Here is a 20635-nt window from a genome sequence, read left to right as displayed (position 1 = left end):
GGATCATGGTCATATAGATGAGGAAAAGTGGCGTGAGGCAATTAAATTAGATGAAGTTATTATGGAAGTAATTTCCTTATTGCAGAAAAATGGGCCTAATGCTAAAGTGGGAGCTGATGGTACAAAACCTTTTTGGAATAGAAGACATGAATTGTCTGTTGTGAACGAATTGTTGTTTAGAGGCACGAAGTTGATTCCTCCCAATAGTTTAAGAAATAAATTAATCAAATTGGCTCACATATCTCATCCCGTTTTAACTTTGTAAAAACAGCAGTCAATATCCAGCAATCAAGGGTGAAGCCAGGCACCTCCAAACTACAAGGTAATGGAAGGACTGCAAATCTTAGCAGTCAGTGACAAAGAGGAGCCAGTACACAGAACCTCTAGTGGCTCTGCACGTTCCAATCTCCAATACTCAAGAATAAATATGAAATACTATCCGATAAAAGGCAAGTAAAGCCCTGTGTCTATTAAAAGCTATGGGTTAAAAGCTTGCTTGTTCCCTAATGGGACCAGAAGCCAGTAGCATTCCAACATCATCTTGTAGAACCTAAGAAGTTTGCTAGGGCATCCTGGATAAGTTCTTTGTTACATGTCCATTAGTTGTCTATGTACGGTGTCAAATGTGGGCCGTAAGGTTGAACAGGATGAGTGCCTCTGTGCCTCCTCTGTCCATAATCAGGCAGATGTCATTAATGGCAGTGATGAGGGTGGTCTCTGTGCTATAATTGTGCCTTAATACGGATTGAAAGGGATTCAGGAATTGGTTGTCATTGAGGTAGTTTTCCAGTCGTTTGTTGATGAGTTTTTCGAGGACTTTGAAAGGATAGGGAAAAAAAGAGATCGGTCTGTTGACCCGATTTTTCGGGTCTGCTGAGGATTTCTTTAGAAGGGGTAGTACGTTGTGTTTCTAGGTGTCCAGGAAGGTGGCTGCGGTGAAGGAGTTGTTGAGTATCAGGGTGAGTGCAAAGGAGATGGGGTAGAGTCCTTTGGTGAAGATGAAGTGTGGGCATGGGTCCGATGGTGCTCCCAAGTGAATGGAGCGCATGGAGGTGGCAGATTCCAGTGAGGAAATGGTGGGTCAGGTCATTGTGGTTTTGAGAGTGTTAGTCTTGTTAAGTTGGAGGGTGGCGAGTGTGGATAGGTCTGGTTGAAGAGTAAAGTTGTTGTATATGGTTCTGATTTTAATCGCTAATGCAGTGGAATAGCTAGAAGAAGAGATTCTGTGATGGGGTGACATTTGTGGAGCTGGTGATGGGGAAGTTAAGTCCTTCACTATAGCGAAAATTTACACTGGAGACGTTCTCAATTTGTTTAGTCAGTGCTGCTAAGTTACTCATGGTAGAACCAGAGGACTGCTTTGAAGGTTCTACCGTCATTTTTGTCATGGGTGTGTTTCCACTGGTGGTGTAGTTGCTTACATTGTTGTTTGGATATACGTAGTTCTTTCGTGTACCAGGTAGCTTGATGTCTGGTCCTAGAGTGGTGATGGTCTTCAGTAGAGCCATGAATTCTGCGCAGGAGGTGATCTAGTCTTTAAATTGGTGTTGAATTGGGAGAGGTCCTCTTGGTGTAGGGGTAGTATGTTTGGAACTCTGTGGCCTGGGTTTCCTTGGAATCGTGTTTCAGTTGTGTTTGGTGGCTTTTGAGAGTGTGGTTCTGTGTCGGTTGGAGAGGAGCAAGTTCAAGCGGATTAGGGAGTATTTGGTCCAGTTGACAGTGTGGGCTTGTCCACTATAAGGAAGGACAAGTTGCTAAAAAGAGGGTTGAGGAGATATCCAGCAGTGTGGATGGGTCTGAGTGTGTGCAGGGTATTCCAGTGGAATGTTGGTGTTCAGGTTGTTGTGGTCTTCCAGGTGGAAATTGATTTCACCTAGGAGGATGAAGGAGCTTGAGTTAAGCACCAGTGGGGTGACGGAGTCAGACCAGGAGTTTCCAAATTTGGATCTTGGTCCACGAGGTCAGTACAGTAGGGCCCCTCCCAGGGTGTGTTGCTAGTGATGTGGAGCCTAAAGTCTAGTTATTCCAGGTGGTAACAGTTGTTCGCAAAGTGATGGGGCAGTGGATATTTTCTTTATAAATGATGGCTAGTGTTCCTTCGTGTTTATAGCTTTTGTCTTGCCTTATGATCTCAAAGCCGTGGCATGGCCACTGTAATGTCAGAGGCCGAATCTGGAGTGAGACAGGTATCAGGCAGGAAGCAAAGGTTTGGGAAGAGGTCATGCAGGAGGCCTCAAATTTGTTGGCATGTCTGATGAGAGAGTGAGTGTTGAGGAGGCGGCAAGCCAGGGTGGGGGGGGGGGGAGGGTGTCATGCAGGGTACAGTTATGTGCATGCAGTGAGGAGGAGGGTGGCGGGGGATGCAGGCTGGGAGACTGGTAGGAGAAGTGGAAAACAGCTCAGGAGAATGTACCTCCAGTGCTGGTGGGAAGGCTTGGGTGCAGTGCCTGGAGGATCAGGTGGTGGTCAGGACACATAGGTCTGTGAACAAGTAGTGTCTAGGGCTGCGATTGGTGGGTGTAGGGTATGAGGTTCTACTGCTGGGGACAGGCGGGCTTATCTTTGCCGTGCCTTCAGTACACCCGCTGCATGTCTGTGCTGCAGCTGTCATTAACGTGGACCTGGAAAGGGGAGGCGATTCAGGGGGTGAAGGATGGGGCTGGGCAGGAACAAATGGGAAAGCACAAGAGCAGGAAAAGCAGCAGGTAGGTTGGGAAGGCCACAGCGGAGGCCAAGGGCCAGAAAGGGGTTGAGACAACAAAGATGGAGACAGATACAGAGTGCAGAGAAGAACAGGTAAAAGGAATGTTGAAATGCTGAAAAATAGTCAAGAGGTGCAGAAGTGAAGATGACAATAGAGGCAAAAAATGCAAAGGAGAAGATGGAGATGAAAAAGCAGCAAAAGAAATGAGGAAAGAGAGGCTGTAAGGAGCACAAGAGGTGGTGCAAAAGAAGCAGAAAGAGGCAAAAGAGAAAGAAAAAAGTGGCAAATAAATGCAAAAGAGATGGCGAAAAAGAGACAAAAGAGGCAGGAAGAATCATAATCCATAAGGGGCAAGAAGATGCAGGAGAGGTGGTGGTAAAAAGAGGCAGAGGTGAGACAGGAAAGGCAGGCAGGTAGAAGTGTGAGGTGGTGAGGCAAAGTAGGTAAGGCGGGCCAGGAGGCACCTTCCTAATTTTAAGGTGATGTTGTACACATCATGTTAACTGTTCTATCCATTTACAGACTCCTTGTAAAGTGTACACAGTACACAAGTTGAATTGACAGAGCTGTGTTAAAAGAGAAACGTACAGAAAGATATCCAAGAACTGTTGATAAACTTCATATAACACCTCCCCTTCACAACATTTTAATGGTGTGGTCCATGGAAGGAGTGGGTTTGTTAAGTAGCTAACCAATTACACTACACCTTTGAGGTGCTCTTGGGAAAGTGGATCAGGTAGAATGCAAAATGTACCAGTTGAGCCTCATCAAGCTCGTTTAGCTAGGTAGGTTCACCATTAAACAGAAGAGTACCTACAGGAACAGTTAGAACATCAAAGGAGACTCTTGTGGTTTTGGTTTGTCATTAAAAATATCAGTTTCTTAAGCTCTGGCTAAGTTCAGTTACATTTACGATAAAACATATGCACACATACTCAAGCTACACCAGCTCACTAAACACCAACTTTTTGTTAAGTGATGGATTTACCAAATGAATAACAAAACCAGCGGCGGCCGCTGTGCAACAAAAATGGCGAGGTAGCGTAGGAGGAAGCGGGCCCGGCACAGGGGGGAGAAAAATACAAGAAAAAAAAACACTTACCTGCCAGAAGCCGCCTCAAAGCTTTTCTGAATCTTTCCTATTGACTCCAGGTAGTCCATGCAAGGCTCCCAGTCCCCTACGCCAATCCAGACGCTGCTCTCATGCTGGTAATACTATTCACCAGCATGAGAGCAGCGCTATGATTATCCTGAGTGGGCTGGTTTGACGCTCAGTTAGGGCCTGGGAGCCTGTGCTTGGTCTCCACCAGGCTGTGCAGCACAGCTTGGGTGAAGAGATCTAAGTGTGATTGTCGATTTGGCTGTCCTATGACAGCTGGCCAAGCCAACACAGGCACTTGCAGCAGTGCCCACCACTCTTCCCTCTGCTGCTGTCCATCAGGAAGGCCCGGCCACGCCACTTAATCGCCTCAGCAAGGAAAAATAAAATTATAATAATCTGTGTTATTATCAATTTATTTTTCATGTTTTCACTGCTGAGAGAGCAACGGGGCAATGGTCCTCTGCATAACGGAGCCTAAAACACTGTGCCTCGCAACAAGCCTAGAAATGAAAGGAAGGGAGAAGGATGTGAAACATAACATCAGAAAAGTTTTTTTTTTTTTTTTTTAAGGTTGCAACTTTTTTCCAAAATTGCGAGAGCAGTATTTTGTTGCTGGGTGGTATTTATGAAGGATACAGTACATAAAAAAAGTAATCATAGTAACATATTAATATTTGCTTTGAATAGCCACTCCTTTACAATCTTTGTTACACCAACAACTGGCTACTCCCTTACAGCCACTTAGCTAGTTCACCATGAGCAGGAAGTAAGTTACTTGTAAGAGTCACGGACAGGCTATCATGTTCTCAGAAGGGAATCCCCAGGACTGAGAGTGTAAAACCTCCAAGGCTCACAGTAAAGCGTTAACCTAGACCCAAATTCTGGGTTGGACCAAAGCGTGAAATTTGGTAGCACTGGATAAAGCCTGAAAACGAATGAATAAAGAGCTAATAGTAAAAACAGCAAAATACTGGAACAAAAAGTGCTGGAAAAAACGAAAAATTAGGAAGCAGACTCTACAACTCTATGAAGCATGCAGCAAAACTGTCACAATGAGGCACCTCTTTTGGTGCCATACCTCAAATAAAGGTCTAAGGACGACCAGCTAACTACACAGGTTACACGATGGAAACTAGTGCAAAGGGCATGCCAAAGGACCTGCACACACCAAATGCCTTGAAGCATGGCAGTGTGTAATAAAAACAATCAAAGTCATCATTCCCAACTTTATAATTTTTCAACTTGCCTAAATGGTGATTTTGGTACTCCGGTGCCAGACCGCAAATTGTCAGTACTCACACCTCGCCAAACCTGCAATTCCCTGCTTCAGGTTGTGAAACTAGTAAATATCCAATGGCAAAGACTCAGCTGGGTTGTGTCTGAAGCCTATGACCATCACACCATCCGCCACAGGGCTAAAACTATACTAAAACATTGCAATGAACAATGTTGAATAATGTTCCTTCCCGGTATACCCAGGCATACAAAAGGATCCATAGCCCTCAAGTGCAAAGAACGCCATCAGGGCCATTTCTTTTTTTCAGAAACGAACTCCGACTTTGCATGTTTATTTCTGAAATACAAAAAATAAAGTAGTGACCAGCTGTAATGACATGGCATTACAGTTTTGACGAAAGTCTAACCTGGTCAGCAAGAGAACTTTCATCAAAATGATCCCTGTCAAAATGAGAGGCAATCTTAAAATACAGGTGGTTCTCTGCCCGAAAGGAATAGTTAGGGCACTTGCTGCACTGTCGAGCCACAGATTGGGGTCTAAATGCCTCAATTAGTCCTTATTTCTGGTTTGTGGAATGCTTCAAGGCTCATCTCCGAGCCCGGCTCTGTTTAAACTAAGCCTCACACCTCTTGCCGACCTTTTTTGTCTTTTGGGTTCTCCACGATGTCTTAAGTGGATGACATTCAAATCATCATTCCTTTCAGAGATAATCTGGGTCTCCTTGAGGAAACGTTCTGGTCCTGTATGTCAGCCATCGCTTCATGGATGAAGGAGCACTCTCTATAGTTAAACAGTCACAAAATGGGGGTACAGGTGCTTCATTGTTATGGTCTTCAAATGTATTTCCAATCTGAATTTGGAGCATTCCCCACTCCTGTTCGATCTGACAAAACCTTGTGTTTCATATTTGATGGAAATTTGTTTTTTGTAGGTCAAATAACAGAATTTCACCTTCCTATTTTTACAATATCTGGATGCCGTGAAATGTCATCCATCGTTTGCTTCTGAACTTGCACAAGACGGTGGTGCAAGCGTCTATATTCTTGCTCGCATCGATGCTTGAATCTTCCTGCATTTGGGAAGGCCTAAGTATCTGATGGCAAAATTACAAATTATTCAAAATATGGCTGCTAGGTTAATATTGATGTAGGCTTCCTGATCTTCCATCTCACTTCGTTTGCAGACACTGCACTAGTTGCTGTGATCAAAAGATTTGTTTTTAAGGCACTTTGTAAGTGGTATGCACCTTGCACAATAAAGGAACTCTTTTCCTACAGAGGCGCATTGTGCTCTATGTTCCTGAACACATGCTCTATTGTTACATGGTTTAGCTTGCTCAAGTGCTCATGAAGAAAGCATGTTATGTTAGCCAGTCTTCTTCCTATCTAGCTGCTATGTATTGGAATGACTCCCTTGTCACCATTCCAACAGAAGCTTATTGTGTTTCCTTTCGGAACAGCTCAAGACCTAGCTTATTTTCCTTTCATGTTTTTTTCTTACATCTCACAGTGTGATTCTCAGCACCAGGGGATTCTGGTAGGATAGCAGAATGCTTTAGAAGTATGTGTCATTCAGTCAGATGTCAGAGTCTTGCATCACAGTTACAATAAAGTCCCAATTGAATAGGACATTTTGATACCAGACATCCACCTAATACTGCCAGGGTTTGTGTCTCTTTCCTTCCTCTTTGTGCAAGGTGAATGTAGTGAAAAGCATTTTCAGTGTTGGTTTATGCAGGCAGAAGCACCTCATTGTGTCAGACTAGATTGGCTGCTCTCCCTTCTGCTGGTGTTGATTGGCTTCAGGGTGTGGCAGACACCATTCTTCAGTAGCCTTAAACGCTCAAAACTACTCTCGGGACTACAACTCCATCAACCCTATGCTGGTGGCCAACCTGGATTGAAGGGTACGAATAAGGAACAGACCTAGCTCTGCCCCATCAGACTATTCAAATAATAACAACATACTGTAGAAAACACGTGGTCCACACGCTCTTTCAATGCTAGATTATGTCAATGTAGGCCTGCCCAACAATACTTTGGCCAGAGGACAATGTATGTGCCACTCCAAGGTTGTAGACGGCACAGACTGTTACTGCAGCGAAAGCCTTGAACACACTTCTCAGTTTACGCTCTAAAAGCTGCGCAACTAAATTTTGGAAACCATCTGAAAACACATCTCTTTTCATGTTAAAACCTTCTTCTAGAGCTTCATCGAGTTGTGCCAGACCACCATGTTTCCTGGCGATTTGTACGCATTAGAAATATCACAATCACTCTTGTTCACTAATGCAGGCTTGGAGCTCCTATGCCTTTCACAGCAGTTCCAGTGGGATCTTTGGAAGTCAGAGTACACGTGACACTTCATTCTTCTAGTGGTACAGTCCTGCAGAGTACTATTGCAGTACCACCTCAGGAGCAATGCAGGAAATGTGCGCCCCTCTGCCCGTTTCGTTGCTCACAAACACAAATGTTATTTCCTTTCCTTCTTTCTCTTATTCTACTTTTTGTTAGCTCCTCTTTAACTATTGTTTATGTCTTGTGACAATCTCCTGCTAAACACTGAAAAGGTTTTTTAAGTTTAGTCAGTCATTTTGTGGTATGCAAACCTCGCTACGAAAACATACCATAACTGTGGTCTACCCTTCTATCGAAGGGTAACCAGAAATCGAAGGGTAACCAGAAATCGAGGAGATTTAGTGGCTGGTGATCTAAGGAGCCAAATTGCAGGCGTGAGGCAACAACATGGATAAGCTAGCTCCCTTGATGGCTGAAGAATCAGGAAGCCACAATACAACTACAGGACAATCACTCTCTTGCTTCCCAACTTTCCTGGTAAGGAGTAATAATTTCCTCCTTGGTCTGACGAGAAATGTTTTGTTTTTTAATGATCTCCTAACTTCCTGTGTCCAGGAAGTGCACAACCATGTTGCTAGGCCTCCCACTTCAGTAGCACTTGGCAGCTCAATGGCTTTGCTAGGGCTGGAGAGCAATGGGCAAGTATTTCCTATTGCAGCCTCCTGATTGAATGGGGAAGTAAGGGACTTTCCTATCAGATTCCGCGGCTCGGGTAGCCTTCAGCTGCCCCTGCCATCTTCCACCTGCAGAAATATTATGTGGTGGGGGATCGAAACAGACACCGGTTCATGGTTCATGATACAAGGTGCAGATTACCACACATTCACAAATCAAAATATTAGGTGTTATAGGCACACACAAAGCGTGCTTAAAGTGAAGTACCTTTTGTCACAAGTGGTTTACATTGCAAGCGTTCCTGTAATTCCTTGCTGATACTTTATCAGTTGGTAAATTAAACACATTTCGTTTCTATACGTGGAAAAGTGTGATTTAAAAATGTCCTGCCGAAGCCCCTGGACGAAACGGTAATGGCTGATTATGTTCGACACAATTACAGTAAACATGTGTAGATGAAGGAGATACACAGATGCTTCAATAGCATCAAAAATGTGTGTGCAAAACTTACAAAATCTCATAATTTCCAAGAGCTTCTTTGGGTGGTGCTTTATTCCATTTGCAGTCTGGAATTTCCCCATTAGGTACTGCAATATTAAGTGTATCATTGATGAGGTTATACTTCAGTATCCGATCATTGGCTGTGCTAGATGTAAGAGATGGAGAGGCATTCACCTGCAATATAAATAAGGTGTTTGAGACAGCATTTCATTTGACAGTTTCTAAGACGATAGTTGACATAGCGACAAAACAAACAGCTTGAAATGTTTTTTGAGATACCAGAAAGAGTGAAAATGTGTGAAAACAAAGAGAGAACTATTCTCCACCTGAGCTGAATTTGGACACCCCCACTGTCCTGCATTAAAAACTGAAATGTAATGAGCGCAGAAACCCGTCTCTACTGAACTTGCTAAACGTATTACTGTAATTTACAAAACATGTAAGTTATCTTACCTTCACTGAGGGTGTGGGTGGGTAGCTGAGAGATTTTTTTTTTAAAGAAGCAATTCGGCATTTCACCAGTAAAAACACAGTCACATGCACACAACTAGCATCTGCTCCTATCACAATTTATTGTAAAAATTTACAAGGAGCCCTCGGTCTTCGAGATGAGATCTTCTTGCTTTGTTTAGAAAGACATCAAACTCAACGATCACTAACAGGGACAGACAAGTCGATAGCGGTACTGCACTGCACACTCCTCTAGAGGAGTGTGCAGTGCAACATCGTAGGAGTGTAGTAGTATGAGAAGCAGAACAACATGGCTAGGAGAAGCATTAAACGTTTGTCATGTTATACTGATCTGTAGAGCACACTATCACCCCGGACGATACACTGGTGCTGAGCAGGTGTGAGTCTAGCAAAAGCTAGGGTCTAGTGGGGCTACTCCGAAAAGTTAGGTATTCATCATCTTGCGAAATTCAAGAAGTGAGGAGGAGGCTCCAATGGTAGCTGCAGTTTGTTCCATGCTTTAGGAGTGAATTAGGAAAAGGCTCGACTGGTCGATCTGGATTTCCGTACCTGCGGGATGAGTGCAAATAGTAATCCGGACAAGGAGAGATGTCTGAAAGGTTTGTGAAAGCAGAGGAGATTGTTGAGATATGCTAGGCCAGTTTTCAGTAGTGCCTTGTAAGTGTGAAGGAGGAGTGTGAAATGTGTATGTTTGTATATGGCAAGCCAGAGGAGCTTCTATAGGTGTGGTGAAATGTGAGTACATGTGGGAGGTTCAGTGATTCTGGCCGCTGAGTTCTGAATGATCTGCAGCCTTCCGAATAATTTTTTGATGATCCCGGCATAGAGGGTTTTCCTGTAGTCCAGCTTGCTTGTGACACTATTTCTGGAATTAACATGCTGTGCATTATCCTGCCATGTACTGGGATTGTCCGAACAGTCTATTGAAGTAGTTCTCCCTTAATGTTTTTTTCTTCTTGTGTGACACCAACCATTTGGTGTCCTGCCATTCCCTTGTGATATCAGACACCTGCCCCCAAAGCCCTACTTCATGGTCGCCTTCTTCAGAGTCTTTTTTTCTCTTTTGCAACTCTTGTGCTCGTTTTGACATCTTCTTTTCTATACACATCGTGTAGTGAAAAAACATTCTTAATTCCATGGAGGTGGGAGAGTCACGTGGGAACCCAGAAAATTCTTCAAGCTGGATAACCACTTCTGCAAGTACGTAACCATTTCATTTTGGAGTGCGAATCTTTTCTGGATTCACATGTTGTGCATTAATTATGTAGTAGTATTCTCCACTATTGGGAAACAGGGCTGAAAGCAGTATGCAATTGTGAACATATGTTTTCACAGTCTGTCACACCAGTGCCTCCTCGTTAGCTTGGAAATCCACACAACAATGTCCTGTGAAGGTGAGTACAAAAGACCCTGAGACTGCCATACTAATGTCATTTAAGAGAACATTCGCTATAAAGGGCAGCATTGCTCCTTTCTTTCTTGTCCAGTGCACTCTTGGTTTCTATCACAGTGCCACTCCCACTCTCTTGTAACATATCTGGATTGTTTGGACTATTGGTCTTTCAACAGTCCGCTTGGTAACTGGTGAGGCCTTGGTTACAGGTACAAAGGAGATGGAAAACGATTTTGCTTGTGTGCTGAGAGTTATATATGACTACCCTTATGACATTTACTGTATAAAGGCCTTTTCTGCTTTTCTTGTCTTTTGGAAACAAGCTGGCAGCTCTGAAATGACAATTGGCAGAAATTGTAGAATTGCATTCATTTCCACTCTGTACTTGTATATCTGCAAGTAATGTTCTTGTGTTGTGTGTGATGGCAATCAGAAACGCAGTCTTAGGTTTTAAACACTTGAGTCCAGCCTTATGTTTAGGCTCAAAAGGCGGCTTCATCAGTTGTGTGAGCACTAGGTTTAAGTAACACAGAGGTGTGTGTACCGCACTTTTTGCCCCAAATGTTAATTGTTTGATCACTGGTGTGTTGAAGAACCTTCTTCCTATCATGCCCCTTGAATAAGCCACTATGGCAGACATGCACTTAAGTGAGGCGTATGAAAGGCCCTCTCCTAGGATCTGGGTGAAGTACTTAACAAGAGTTGCGTCTTGTGTCGCACTAGTGTACGAACCGGTTCATTTTGCGGTGCTGCCTTTTTGCATGGTAGGCCTCTTGGCTTCTCTTAGGACTACCACGGACCTCTGTGGAAGCCTCATATGTCCAAACTCTAGGTCCTCAGGAGTAATGCTGCTATGATGAGGGCTGTTGGTTCCAGATGAAATATCTGCGCCCTCTTGTATTTTTAACAAGTCTCATCACTTTGTCTTGTGCCATTTTTACCAGATCTGAGAACTATGTCTGTCTGGGTCATTAGGGAGCGATCACAATAAGTGCCATAATTACTTGTCTTCACCTGTCCGGTGGTACCATTGGAAATGAGGGAAAAGTGTATGCAAATTTCCCTGATTAGTCAATCGACATGGCATTCCCCAGTAACTAATGGTGCGAGCACTTGGATGCAAAGTTTGTTATTTTGCACTCTTCTGAGCTCAAAATTAGCTCTATATGTGGGTTGCCCCATTTCTGAAAATTTCTCTCCACTATTTGTTGTTTTAGTTTCCATTCAAATGAGGCACTTGCTTGTCTGCTTAGCCTTTCCACCTCTCTGATTTAAAACCCTGATAGGTGTACAGCTGCTAGAGTTAATCTTCCTGGAATAGCCCATTCCATATGCCTAGAGCTAGCTGGGACTTTGTTCTCCTTTTGGGCAAAACATTGTGGGTGTGTTGTCTGTATTTGATATGTTCTTCTGCGAATCGGTGTCAAGAATGTGCATAGGGCTCTGATGTTCAGTTTTCTCATGTGCATCCCCCACCCTGTGCGGTATGTGTCTGTTACTGAGGGAGCTAGTTGTCTCAAAGGTCTGCTAACTGTGATGCGCTTTGTGTCGAACCACTGTATCTTCCTTTATACTTTCTCTCTGGCAAACAGTGGATCCTCCGAACTCCCGGTGGCTTGTGCCCACTGACGTTGTAACCACTCCTGGATTGGCCTAATGAATAATCTTGAATATTAGGGGTATGCCATATGCCATCATGCCAATTAGTTACCACACTGTCCACTCTGTCAGAGGTTGTCTCTTCTGGTAAAGGTGAGTTTGCTCTGTCAGAATCAGATTAACCTTGGTATCTGGGAATGTCTTTGCATTCAAAAACGTTTTCTTTCTCTCTGGTACCGGGGAAGATTTCTGCAGGTTCAGGAAAAACCCATGACTGTATATATGTTCACCTGACACTCCTTGAAGGATGTTGCCTTTTCCAGCCAGTTGTCCAAATAAGGGTAAAAAGAGGATCACCTGTCTTTTCAAGTGTGTCACAAGTACAGCGATGCACTTTATGAAGATTTTGTCCCTTTTACCTTGTCCTTGACAAATCTCATGAATTGTTTGTGCCTGGAACTCAGCATCACACGGAGGTAGGGCATCCTTGACGTCTAATCTTTGCCAGAGTAGTCTCATTTCTGCAGATGCTGGATGGCCACCTGGAGGGTGCCTATTTGGAGCTGTTGCATCTTTATAAACTTGTTCAAAGCACATAGAGCAAGAATCGGTTTGCATTTCATGTCTGGCTTTGGAATTAGAAAATAGCCCCATTAGACCCCTTGATTTATTTCTTCCTTTTATTCCTCTTGTGTGTTGCTTGGAATGTCCTTGACTTCTTGCCGTAGATGCAGACATCTCTTCCTTGCTGCAAGTTCTGGCTTTTGGCCTTATGTTTGGAGGTTTTGGTAATAATTGTACACAATGACCATATTGAATTATATTTAGAATTGGTTTGTTGAAGATTACTTTGCTCCATTTCTGAAGGAATCATCAGATTGTGCCCCTACTGGTTTTGAGGCAGGGGCGGTTCTGCTAGCAAGTCACTTGCTTGAGGGTCCTGGCTCTCACGGGTTAGTACAATTTCCTCTGGTTCTTCCTAGAAGTGGATGCTTTGGCATAGCGAGGTATTGCCACTGAGATGATGCACTCTGGGAGCTGGTATGTGATGTGAAGATGGCATATGGGGTCACAAGCTGTGATCTTCCTCTTGCGGGCATCCTTCTTGGTGCCCTCTCGCCTCAAAACAGCCACTTGAACAGCTGTGTCTGTTTCACTTTTTAATCCTCTGTACTGAATCGTCCAAAGAGATTCTCGTTTGAGAAGGGCATGTTCACTATTGTTTGCTTGACACCTTCAGCCATGCAAGCCTTCTTAGGATGATGGCTGCACACATGTATCTGCTGACTGTATTCATCACAATCAGTGCAGATTTCATGCAAGTATTGGCTATGGTTTTGCTATCCTAGCAATCCAGCCTATGCCCTCTTTTGTACTGCTTTGGGAGATGTTGCACTAAGTCCTCCATCTCTTCCAATTGTTGGTGCCAGTACCTGCTGAGCAGTACATTCGAGCTGCCAATACGTCACTGTGTGACAGCCAACTTCTCAATTCTATGCCCCATCTTTGCCATCTTGTTGGTTTCCCAGTCTGTGGCAGTGGGTTCATTGGCTCTTTTGCACGCTATGGTGATGCTGATGGAATCTGCCCCCACTTTGTCCTTGATGCAAGCAAGGTCCTTGGAAGAATGTCTATACTTATTATCCACCCTGGCTGTTATGACTTGGTTGAGACTGGCTCCCTAAAGGCCTCTTGAACCCGTACCAGGACACTGGGGGTCATTAGAAGGAAATTATTTTTCCTTTGGGATGGCAGCAGTGTTTCTAGGAGGAAACTTGATTTTGCCTGTTCCTCCTCCAACTGCAGGTGTTTGCTGCCAATTTAATCAGGGCGTTGTACACTGTGAGGTCATTAGGCAGTGAAGGTCTGAAAGGGTACGTGTCCACATCTTCTTTAAGGGAGTCAGTTTCTAAGTCCTGACACAACTCCTCTGTTGATTCCTGTTCATGAAAGAGCCTTGACCAAGCTGAACTTCCTCAGCATCTTCTTCTCTGTTGGGCTCTGGCGCTGTTGGAGGCTCCAGCTCTGTGTGTTCTTCGTCCTTGTCCTTCTCCCTCTGAGGCTTCAGAGGAATGTGAAATCCCTTTGTGGGGAGGGGGTGTCCGAAGTCCTTTCTCATCAAGTGATCCATCAAGCCTACTTTTTTCCTCTTGATGTTGAGAGCTCTTTGTTTGCCATCAAGGCCTTCCTCTTTGGTGTCCCTTTTCTCTTGGATCGTTGTCCCTCATGCACTTTTCTTCCTCTTTCAAAGTTGAGGATGGTTCAGAGACTTTGCCACCAACAATGTCTTTTATCCCACTGATTTTTTTCTGCTGGTGCTTGCCCTTGAACACCTGTGGTTTCAGTGTTAGAACAGTCTTGGATGACTTAGAGTTTGAATGCTGTGGCTCAGCCACACTGGGCCAATGTGATGTAATTGGTGCTTCTTTTCCATCTCACCCTTCCCCAATTCTCCTCAAAATGGGAGCCCTCACCTTGTGTCACCTCACTTTCCTCAAAGTTCTCCTCGTTGCTCGATAGCCCATGGTCTCGCTGTTATGTGTTTTGCTGTGATTGTTGTATGGTGTAGAGAGTCGATCTATATTGCCCCAAGTCTTCAAAGTCTTAGGGAGGAGCACTGCACATGCAGCACAGCCCCCGAGGTGTGGTCCTTTGGCAGGCAAAGGTTGCATACCTCATTGCTATTCTTCTGGGCCGCTTTTTGGGCGGAATCTAAAGAGAGTTATGTCCCTTCTCTGATGTTCATTCTCAGACCCCCGACAGAAAGCTTCAGAGAAATATTCAAAAAGTTTAGTGTTAACTGGATTCTGTCGAGGTTAGTCTTCAAACTTTCAGTTCCTTTCAGGTTTTTTCTGCTTTTGTTTGTGATACCCCAGCAAACTTCTATTTTCCTCAAATTATCTCCGTCCTCTGCATTTCCAGACAAAGGGGCTCATTAGGATGGCGGTTTTTCCGCATCCTCTGGGCCGCCGGAATCCACTGCCGGCCCGGAGGATGCGGAAAAACCGCAGCGGACCCACCAAAGACCCACCGCCACATTAGGATGGCTGGTGGGTCCTGGTTTCCGTCCGCAGCTTTTCCGCTGCGGTTGGCTTACAACCGCGGCGGAAAAGCTGTAATATGGTGACGGTGTCTCTCAGACACCGTCCACCATATTAGGATGCACAGAAAGAAATGCTTTTACACGGCGGATATTCCGCCGTGTAAAAGCATTCGGAGCTTCACTGCGGGGGCCCGTTGCGGGCCCCCTGGGTGAAGGGGGGGTGGGGGGTGCACATGGGGGGTACCTATGGTACCCCCCTGCATATGTATGCAGCAAGCGGCAGGCACCGCGCGGTGCCTGCTGCTTGCTGCATACATATGCAATGTATGCTTTTTTAACATTGCGGCGGGCGCAGCTTGAAGCTGCACCCGCCGCAATGTTAAATATCCAGGATGTGACCGCCAGGGTGGCGGTCACATCCTAATTTGCACGGAGGGACCGCCGCAGCCCATGCGGACGGTCCCTCCTACTCTAGGGTGGCGGACGGACGCAAGTCCGTCCGCCATCCTAATGAGCCCCATAATGGTGAAAAAATAAATCTGCAGATGGCGACCATGCAGAGGTTCTTCCCCAGTGTGTATCTGACGTCATATGGTGGGCAGAACACCAAATAGTCGACGCTGCCCATTAATAAAAAGAGGACTACAAGAGACCATTTCAGACTAAACTACCACATGGCGGGATGATACCGAGCTTGTCAATCCAGAAAATATCCTCTTTGCAAAACTGCTGAAATTACTTCAGAAATACACCTCTCAGTATGCTCCAACAAAGACTGATTAGCACAAACTCGGAAATTATACCATGATAAACATACGGTTTCAACATGCCACCAGGATGTGACACATATGTCTTTGCCATTGAAGCTAAAAATACCTCAAACTCAAACCATTTGCACCATGGTACACACATCTTAACACAAACAAGAATGCCTGCACTGGCTCAAATGTGAACACCCCACTGCCGTCACAGATGCATGCTTCACCCAAAAATGAAACCTCACCTACGCGATCTCAGAATACCATATCCCAATTAGGCAGAGAGGTCAACTACAAAAGACAGCTATCTTCAAGATGTCAAGCACAGCAACAATCCACTATATTTCACCATTATTCCGCCTTGAAACTCTCTCCTGCCCCCCAACAGATAAATCTTCACCTTCATGGCGAATTCCCTAAAAGCCACCACCCAAGATGAATCTTCGGGGTGTGAAAAATAATGTCTTTTCCATGAAATTTCAAGAAATTCCATAAACATTTTTTCGAAATGGAACTTATAGAATGAAATGAAATCATCTAGCATGATTTTTTTCACACATGCACCTCACATAAAAAGGTCTTCTATGATACTGGTTTGAGAGCCAAATGGCTCTTGGTGAGATACAATTGTGCAGTTTTAAGAAATTTGGATAATTTTGCATTAAGTAGAATTCGGAAATTACCTAAATTCCATTGAACATAACCCAATAAAGACAAAAATACATTAAATGATTATTGCATTCTTGAATTACCCCCCTCACATGCAAACTTGTAGTACAATATGTATGATTCAAACTAGAAACTGAATTGCTCAGAAATAGCTGAAGGAGTCAAATTGTACCCTTTTAATACACGTACCTCAATGAGCCATGGTTTAAGCTTATCATCAATGATAATATCATATCCATAGCATTCAAAGCAGTGTTTGTCATTATTCATCACAGGCTGAAACAAAAGGAGAAACAACTGTGTTAGATGAGAACAGTTCAGAAAACCTAGCATGTGGGAATGCACAAAGTAGATGCCCATTAGTGGTGAATGCATTAATATTAACCAACACCTTCCATTGTAGGAAACAGGAGCATGCCTATTACGGTTCATTTTACTGCTGAAGCACAGACTGCTTTAAGTATTCTCATAAAGCATCAAACAGATCTCTGCCAAGGTAGTAAAAAGCACTTAAAAATACTGGGCAAAAATACAGTATGTGCCGGGAAATGTGCACCTAGAGGGATTAATCAGCATGCAAGGGGGAGGAGGGGGCAGAATATACACACCCTGCACCTTATTTTTCTAATTATGCTCAGTACACTGTTTGGTAACGTTACCCACACAAGACATTTTGATTGTAACAAGCAGCCAATCCGAGTGCATTGATGCACGATCCATGAATCTGTAATGGATGATGGCAGACAAATTCCAACATCCAATGGCATGCCTTTCTTTTTTCAATAGAATTAAGGATCATCTGCAGTGGAGCTGTGCATTACCTATCAGGATATTCCTATATATTAGCCTGACACTTTGTGAATTAGTAATTTCTTAAAAACTATGGAATTAATTTACATCAAATCAAAAGCACACTTCACTGAAATTCTAGTTGCATGCCAATATTCGCGTAATTGTGTGGGGAGGTCGTCTTTGCTGTAGTAGAGAGTAAAATGTCCTACGGCAATTAAACTCCCCCTATAAACATGTTCTACCCTTTCGCCCTGCTACCTCGATCCTTCTCCCCCCAAATGATCAGATTTTGGTCCTGAGTCTGGCCCTGCCTGCAGTCATCTCCCACCTCCATTTCTCAGTCAATGTGCCCAAGTCCTGTAGGACCTTATCATGTCTGTGGTGCGAATGTGGGTTTCCTCAGCTAGCGCCCACTCCACTGTGTCGTGCCTCCAGAGATGCAGCGATGGCCCTCGGTCTGCCGACAACCCCATAGAACACCGCCTCTTATCCAACAGCAGAGCGCGCTGTATGAATTTCAATCAAATTTATTTCGCCCGCTTGGGTCTCTTGATTATGCCCAGTATCCAGTGCTGTTCCAGATGACTCCCCCAGTTGAGTCATCACCAAAGCAGGAGGAATAGTTCCAAACAACGCACAGTTCACCTTTTGAATAGACACTCAGACCTAATGCTAATTACAGTCACTATCGCAACTCTGTAACACATAAAAGGCATTTTGGGCCTGGCCTCGAGACTTTAGCTATCTCGCCAGCCTCATGTTCTCAGAAAAAATAAATACACAAACAAATTACACATAAATAGAGGGTCTTTGGGTAGGCCTTCTTTACCTACTAGTCTGTCACTCACATATTGCATAGGATTATCGGCCGGCCCACATCAGGCGCTGGCTTCTTGCACTCTAAGTGACGGCATTTTGCCTGATCAAAATGCCCGCCAATTTAAAAAGAAGCCCACTTCAATACCACAGCTGGTGGTCTAATATTTGTACTTGCCAATGCTTGTTCCCATTTCCTATTCTTTTTTTTCATGTTTTTAGTCATATTGTCAAAGCTAGTTGTCTCGGATTAGAGACCTACTGGCTCTGCAAATGTCTTTTCTGCATGATGTACAGCATCAAAGCAGAAGCTGTAAAGCGTAAAGAAAAAACAAACAAATAAGCATGATGACGCAGCTGCTGGGCCGTGTAATTTGAGGTGCTTGCATGCATTAAACACACATGCGAGTCTGTGACTACAAATGACGCAATCCAGTGGCCGCAACATCACGCTATTTTAAATGTTAATGGGGCGAGAAGTGTATGGGTGAGAGACAGCAATATTGTGTAGGGGTAGCCGAGGGGAGAATGATGAATGAACGTGAGTGGAGATCAAAATGGAGGAGAGCGGGGGTACATATGCACTGGATGAACGAGAGCAATGTGGGGGTGGCTCGGAAGCATGAGGACAGATAGAGCAACAGAGGGGCACAAAATCACACGCGCGAGAGACAACAACGTGAGCATGAGTGAGAAAGAACGACACAGAGCTTGGGGGCAGAGAAGCACATGAAGGAGACAACTGGAAAACATAGCACTCTCATGGAGTGCTAAAAGAAAAAAGTAGTTTCCAAAACGTAAGCAATGGAAGGACAGAAGTACTTCAGCCATGTTCCACGAAAGCGGAAAATAAAAGAAGGGGACGTAAAGATCTCAGAATGTAAGAAAGCAAATGAAAGCGACAATACAACCAACCAATGGAAAGCAATGTGCGGGCTCTAGGCCCACTGTAAGATTACAAAATGTCTTGTAGCAAACAGTGCATGCGCGGTCTTAGCAAAACTTAAAAATAAGCAGAATTGATTGGGCGAGTGAACTTTTTCTCCTGATGTATACTTCAGGTCAGAGCGGGCGGACCCAGGAGTCATCCACTTCGGTGCACTTATCGGTTGTACAACAAACCTTCAAATATTTGGGTAATCAAATATATAGAACACCTCAGGACCTCCTAGAAGGGAATCTCATGAAACCAATTAGATCACAACGGGCCCAGATATCCTTCTGGACATCACTACCCCTCTCGGTCACAGGAAGAATAGCCATCCCCAAGATGGTATTACTCCCAAGACTATTGTATTATTTCACTAACATACCGATTTTGATACCGGCCAGTGTCTTTCGTACACTAGGAGATGATATGGGGTAAAGGGCGCCGGAGGGTGAGCCTCGTAAAATTACAACTGAGTCCGGAGGAGGGGGGACTGGGAGCCCCCGACTTTCGAGCATACTGTATGGCTAGCCAACTGCAATGGCTATCATACTTGCTTGCACGCCGCAACTTAAACGAAATCGGTTCTACAGCACAAAAATTAGGGTTGAGAATTCTGCACACAATGCTTTTGCCGGACTCTAAAATACCACCTGAAACTCCCTCGTTGCTTAAAACGGCCATCATGTATTGGAAATGTGCATTGAAATACACCAAACAAACTATCCCATACTCGCCTAATGTTCCATTACTTGGCGTACACACAACCATGGGACTAATTACGAAACGAAGGATCGTAAAATGGACACAAGAGGGGGTGACAACGATGGGAGCCTTGTTCATAGATGGCACACTAGCCAACTATAACAACTTCACACATGTTCAGGGAGTTCCCCACACATTATTTATGATACACGCTACCATTGTTCATTATGTAAAGAAATACTGGTCCCCGAATGAATGGGAACGAACCCCTTATACATGGCCTGGTGCATGCAATCTATCTGAGGGGAGACGAACGACACCTAACCCGCTGGTTATATAGGGGCATTAGAATGCATGCAGGGGCCGCCTTGGTGCCCCTACGGGAAAAATGGGCGAGAGACATCAGTAAAAAAATGACGGATAAAGAATGGGCGTCTGCACTGGAGTTCCCCAAAAAGATTTCCCGAAATGCTACATTTAAATATATCCAATATAGGATTCTTCATAGGCATAACTTACCCCACACCGCCTCAACTGTATATACCCAAATGCACAACTCAGTTGTCCTAGATGTAAATTGGTGGACTCTGATATTCTACACGTTATGGAACTGTCCATGGATTCTGGTCAATAGTGGGGGATGTAATTCAGGACACGACAGGCACCTCTGTCTGGAGCACTGCAGATAGCTGCATACTAGGTCTACACCATCGCCCGAAAACACAATATAAATTTGCAGATGTGGCTATCCTCATAGCAAAACGTGCTATTACAATGAGGTGGAAGTCAGCTCATCCCCCCCTCACACCATAACACACATGGCACACGGAGATGGTTAGATGGGGAGGGGCGGAAAGTGCCATCCTTAGAAGAGAAAAACTACGTGGAGTGGGCAAAACTCCCATCTCCATGGATTGGGACCAGATGTTGGAAACGCTGAAGGCT

General features: G+C 44.4%; 1 protein-coding gene across 7 annotated transcripts in view; it reads right to left on the bottom strand.

Moving 5' to 3' along the window:
• The window catches only part of TTLL1 (TTL family tubulin polyglutamylase complex subunit L1), a 408294-nt gene that overhangs the window by 46541 nt on the left and 341118 nt on the right, over positions 1-20635 (bottom strand). For all 7 annotated transcript variants that reach the window (XR_013606910.1, XM_078673886.1, XM_078673881.1 and 4 more), the window contains 2 exons: positions 16639-16725; positions 8527-8690 (listed from right to left, as the gene is read on the bottom strand). Coding sequence is in view for 6 of the 7 variants with exons in the window: in XM_078673886.1 (XP_078530012.1) it covers positions 8527-8690; positions 16639-16725 (251 nt within the window). In the remaining variant the exon portion in view is untranslated. The remainder of the gene's footprint in view (positions 1-8526; positions 8691-16638; positions 16726-20635) is intronic.

Source organism: Lissotriton helveticus, chromosome 1_1 (genome assembly GCF_964261635.1).
Source record: "Lissotriton helveticus chromosome 1_1, aLisHel1.1, whole genome shotgun sequence".
NCBI classification, from domain to species: domain Eukaryota; kingdom Metazoa; phylum Chordata; class Amphibia; order Caudata; family Salamandridae; genus Lissotriton; species Lissotriton helveticus.
This window is presented reverse-complemented; position numbering and strand designations above follow the sequence as displayed.